This window comes from Photinus pyralis, unplaced genomic scaffold (genome assembly GCF_008802855.1).
Source record: "Photinus pyralis isolate 1611_PpyrPB1 unplaced genomic scaffold, Ppyr1.3 Ppyr1.4_LG10, whole genome shotgun sequence".
NCBI lineage: Eukaryota > Metazoa > Arthropoda > Insecta > Coleoptera > Lampyridae > Photinus > Photinus pyralis.
Window position 1 is genome coordinate 14,548,150 of NW_022170250.1, and position 4,898 is coordinate 14,553,047.

The 4,898-nt window shown below is 37.6% G+C and overlaps 1 protein-coding gene across 1 annotated transcript; it reads right to left on the reverse strand.

Moving 5' to 3' along the window:
• Nucleotides 1–1,856: 1,856 nt before the first annotated feature.
• LOC116162379 lies at nucleotides 1,857–3,626 on the reverse strand. Its single transcript, XM_031475994.1, has one exon. The coding sequence runs from the start codon at nucleotides 3,351–3,353 to the stop codon at nucleotides 1,857–1,859; it is 1,497 nt and encodes a 498-aa protein (XP_031331854.1). The 5' UTR covers nucleotides 3,354–3,626.
• Between the last annotated feature and the right edge of the window lie 1,272 nt (nucleotides 3,627–4,898).

Consider the following 4,898-nt stretch of genomic DNA (forward strand, 5'->3'; position numbering starts at 1 on the left):
CCAGAATGACGCTATAGTTCCTCTGTTAAAAGAAACCGAAAAATGTTTATTATAAAAGCATCTTTATAATCATTGTTACACAATCTTCCGTTTTCAAAATCAATATACGGGGTCAGGGTAAAAGTGATCGGACATAACCTCATTTTAAATAGAACACCTTGTATATTTTAATCTAAAAATATATCATATTCTCTTTTCAAAAATATAACACTAAAAAAATTCACTATTGTTTCAAAAAGATTCAAGGAAGATTATAAAAAATCTAAAAAATTGAAAAACATCTTTGAACATTCTTTAAATCCTTATTGAATCTTTTTTCAAATTTTTTGAATCACTTGAATCTTTTTTGAATATCATCTCTGTTGTGTTAAATTTTTAAAAAGAGAATAAGTATTCTGTCTGTTTAGATTAAAATATACAGAGTGTTCCATTGCAAAAATAATTTGTTTACCTAACCCCCTATACTTATTTTGAAATCGGTTGATTATTCGACAAATAAATGTCTGTAATAAATTTTTTTGAAAAGTTGTCTTAAAAAGTGCTTAAAGTCATACAGAGAGGAGTTTTCCAGTACCATTTCCAGCATTCCATTAATTTCTACACCAATTGCAATTCTAATTACATTAATTCCACACTAATTAATTTCAATAATACCCGAGATAATTCCGCAGAGTTGTACATCAAAATATCATTTCGCTACTTTTTTAACAAAACAAAAAAAGGACACGGAGATTTCAAATAACACAAAACCTATGTATGTGTTTGGCAAGGGGGTAATTCGAGGGGAAATAGCAGTACATATCCAGTGTACACAGTAGCAGATGTCCGAATTTCCAAGCAAATCCGATGGATGTACGCATATATTCGAGAATATCCTCGAGAATATATGTGAGGACAGAATTAGCGGATTTAGGACAGGTTTAGTACATTCATTAGGAGGGGTGCGAGCAAAAATTTCTGGCCTGACTTTGAAAATCGAAATCAAACTTAATTTTTGAAAATTAAAAAAAAATGCAAATTGCGCATCCTCGACACTTGTTTGGGTCAATTCACTCGTACTTTGCACACAAAAAGGCGAGAGCGGGCTGTGCGCAGATATTTACTATCAACCATACTTTGCAGGAGGGTACGTAATCTTTCGTCTTCTTACGTGTCGGTATAAGAGTAGGTATGTATATAGATAATTTTTTACGACCTTTCTTTCAGACAGTGCCAATTGAAAGAAGTGGGAATCATTCCCAAGTTGTCACAGTGCACATCAGGCGTTGAAGATGTAAGAGGAAGAGACGATTCTAATTTATGACGTAGTCGCGCAAGTGAGCCATCAAGCAGTATGAGTAAAAAAGTGGTATAGTAAAATCCCGACTTGGCAGACGCGTGATGTTAAGTTAGCACCTCCATACAAAAAATTTGCTCTTCAAATTTTTCTGTTGCTTATCAAAATTAGTCTTCAATTAGAGCAAATGTGAAACGAATGTTTTTAAACATAAAGCCGCCAGTGGGGGTGGGTGCTGTCCCTACAATACGGTAGCAATTAGCAAAACTCCGTTTCCGTGTATTACGAAACGAGAGTTTTTAGATTTTGGTTTTGTGGATGTATATGTAAGAGTGAAACGCATAAAATTAGTCGAAAAACATTGTACGGTTCACTAACCGATATCTGAATTCATTCATTCACTTTTTTCGGCAACGATAGTATTTTGAAATTATGTTGCGGAAGAAACGTAAACTAACCTACATTAAAATTGGCTTAATCCAGTATAGATACGTACCCAAAAGTAACATCCATTAAACATCATTACTTAATTACGAAATGAAAATTTTATAACAATTCTTGCCGTAATCCAACGGTTACGTCACAAAGTGAAATGAGAATCATTACAAAACTGGATGTCAAATCGAAGAGTCTCCCAGATTTGCATAAATAACAATGCAGTAAAACTTACCATTTCGCGCCTCAGGATAGCGAGTTGGTTGTCGAGATTTGTAGGTTTCCTTCCCTCGGTCGTTCCGTTAACGGCTCTCGGATGGGGAGGATAAACCACTTGACCAGAAATAAAACCGACTGGAGTATTCGAGCCCCTCGATCGGCTGGGAGTTTGGTTATTCCGCTGATTTTCAATGAGACTAAATCCGCTGAGACTTTTGGGAAGCGGAGGAAGCCCATGAAGCGAGGACATGTTTAATCTGGAAATAACAGGATCCGTTATAGTACTGTTGACACCATCTTCGATGATGATTTGACAACTGGAGAGACGTATCTCCTGGCCGTTGTTCACTTCGACCCAATCCGAATGTTGTATTTTCGGAGAGCCGTCGTCGATTTCGTCGTAAAGCTCTTGGGGCGAACTTCTTTGGCGTTTCAAAATTCGCTCTTGTTCCATGCGCATGTTCTGCAATTCCGTTATTAACAATTCGTGATTTTTTTTATCGTCGAATTTCACGTGGGAATTTTTTTTCCGAGTTTCACTTCGATTATTCGTGACTGTTTTTTCACCTTCCTCGTTAGCAATTTCGTTTTCGAATGGGTCCGAAATAAGTACCGTAGTTGGATGTGGGGATATTTCCGGGTTCGGTGTGGATGTCGCGGTTGGAATTTCATCGCGGTGACCGTTAATCTCGTTTTTTATAACAATTTTTGTTGCATCGACAGGTGTAGTATGAAGCGTTTGTGTATTTTCGTATAGCGCTTCCGTTATTGTTTCTTGTGGGGGGTCTAAAATACTCGCGAACATTTCATCAATTAAAGTGTTAACGTGATTTTTTCCGTTTAGTAATTCGTTCCATTCGTCTATTTTTGTATCATCGCCGTTTGTGTTATGAATGGGGCTGCTGCCGCCTTCAATTAAGGCTACATCTGCCGCATCAGATTTCGTGGTAACGTTTAAATCGTCCATGGAATTTGATAAACTAATTGTTTTATTTTCATTTTCGATCCCTTGCTTTCGATCGGATTCTGTGCGCTTTAGTTTTAATTCTAATCTAGAAGTTTTGATATTAGGCGATTGAAAAATTACCGTTCGCGTATTAATTTTATGATCCTCTTCCGTAATAGACGCAGATCTTTGAATTTTATGTATTCGCGAATGGTCGTTAATTAAATTAACGGTTGAATGTGACTGCGATTTAGTGACAGGTATAAACACTTCGTTTTGAGAAAGGTCATATTGGGGTGGTGGAGGTGCAATTCGCGTCGGTGATAGTCCATTATCGTCATTATTCACGTTGCGATTATGTTCTGGAGACCTCCGAAGTTTCGCCAAAGACTCCGCAACAAGAGCTTTGCTGGGCCGTGGAGGAATAGGGGGTGGAGGTTTGGCGGTTTTGTTAGAAGTTGATCGCATCGTGATCATCTCACTTATAAAGCACTCATGTAAATCACTTAAGTTGAAGATTAGTCACACGATCAAAATGAATCATCCTCGCACACGCGCGTATCGTAATCACCATTCAATTAAACGACCTCACTAACGACACGCAACAGACTGACGAAGCCGACAAGAAAAGTTACAGGTAGCAAAACTATACGCTATTTCATGGAGGGGAGAAGAGAATTTGCTTTCTAGGTGAATAATGTACTGAGTGTTGAAGGAATATTTTTACTTCTGTTTAGCAACTTTTGATAACGATTAACGATAACGCGCGTATCACCGATAAACTAATGGCGCGGGAACCATAGTTCGCATATCAACTGGAACGCGCGAACACCTTACCATAAAATCCGCAAATTGACATTTAACTACCTGCGTTTAAAAAGCATAACATGGAACAATAAAACCGTAAACAAGGGTGTAAATAATTATGAAATCATTAAAAAAATAACGAGGTCACGCATGAATCGTACAAAAATTATCTCCGTCATCTGTGACTCATCCCTTGCAAAACGATTAGAACCATAAAAAAACTTGTTCTGGGTCTTTTGCTGGATGGTAATCGCTCTCAAATCGTCGTACCTATTTTTGGACGACCCGAAACCAGGAATGCATGCATAGGCCGAGTAGCAGTTCTTTACTGATGATATATACCTACGTTGTCAAAACGACTTCCGAGTTAATTAGGCTACGTTCAGACACGAATCGCGCGATTGTCACGAGGATCTTATTTACATGATAATTTGTTTTTCTTTGCGGTTTTGGCTACCGTGAAATTGGCAGCGAAAAATCGGCGAGTTGAAAATGAACGTATGTAGCTGGTTCCTATCAAGGTATACTAGCCTACTAGCATTGTATTTATAAATGATACAATGGTACTAGCTGTAGTCACTGTTACTCCTGGCAAAATAGCTCAAAAATAATTTATTAAAAAAAAATTAGTTCCTGATCCAAACCGGGTTTTTCAGGTAGATGAAATTAGTACAAATGGGGAAACAATAATTAAAACACCTGAATTTTTCCGCGCCCAAAAGCCCATGGGTTGAAAGTAGTATTTTGCAATTTGTGGTAGAAAATGTAAAATTTATCAGTTATAGGGAATAAAAAAAACTACTTTTGTACCTACAGGGTGCGGCAGAATGGACTCCCATATTTTGAGTAAATAAAACAAGTAACTCTTGTGCAGATAAAGCGCATTTTTTAAAAACCGAAATAGCTTTTATTTTGACATCACCAATGGATATATTTCTTGCAGATGTCTCAATCGCTCTTTGTGAGAACCCTCTTCCGACAATCCGTTCTTGAGGTATAAGGGAATATACCTGATCACGATAAGAGGTCGAGGAGGAGGGCTACGGTTGGTAGAAATTAAAAAACTAGTTCCACTGCCCCCCTGCCTAACTCACTGATCTCGAAAAAGAGATAGTTAGAGAGTTAGAGAAAGTTACAGTGTGTACAAACCAATTTATTTCGATTTCATTAGAATACCATGAAGGGTAGAACATGTGTTTACCCCCTCCCCCCCCG

Bases quoted from the DNA above. Each gene is read 5' to 3' on its own strand.
- LOC116162379 (XM_031475994.1), bottom strand. From the start codon at position 3,353: ATGATCACGATGCGATCAACTTCTAACAAAACCGCCAAACCTCCACCC.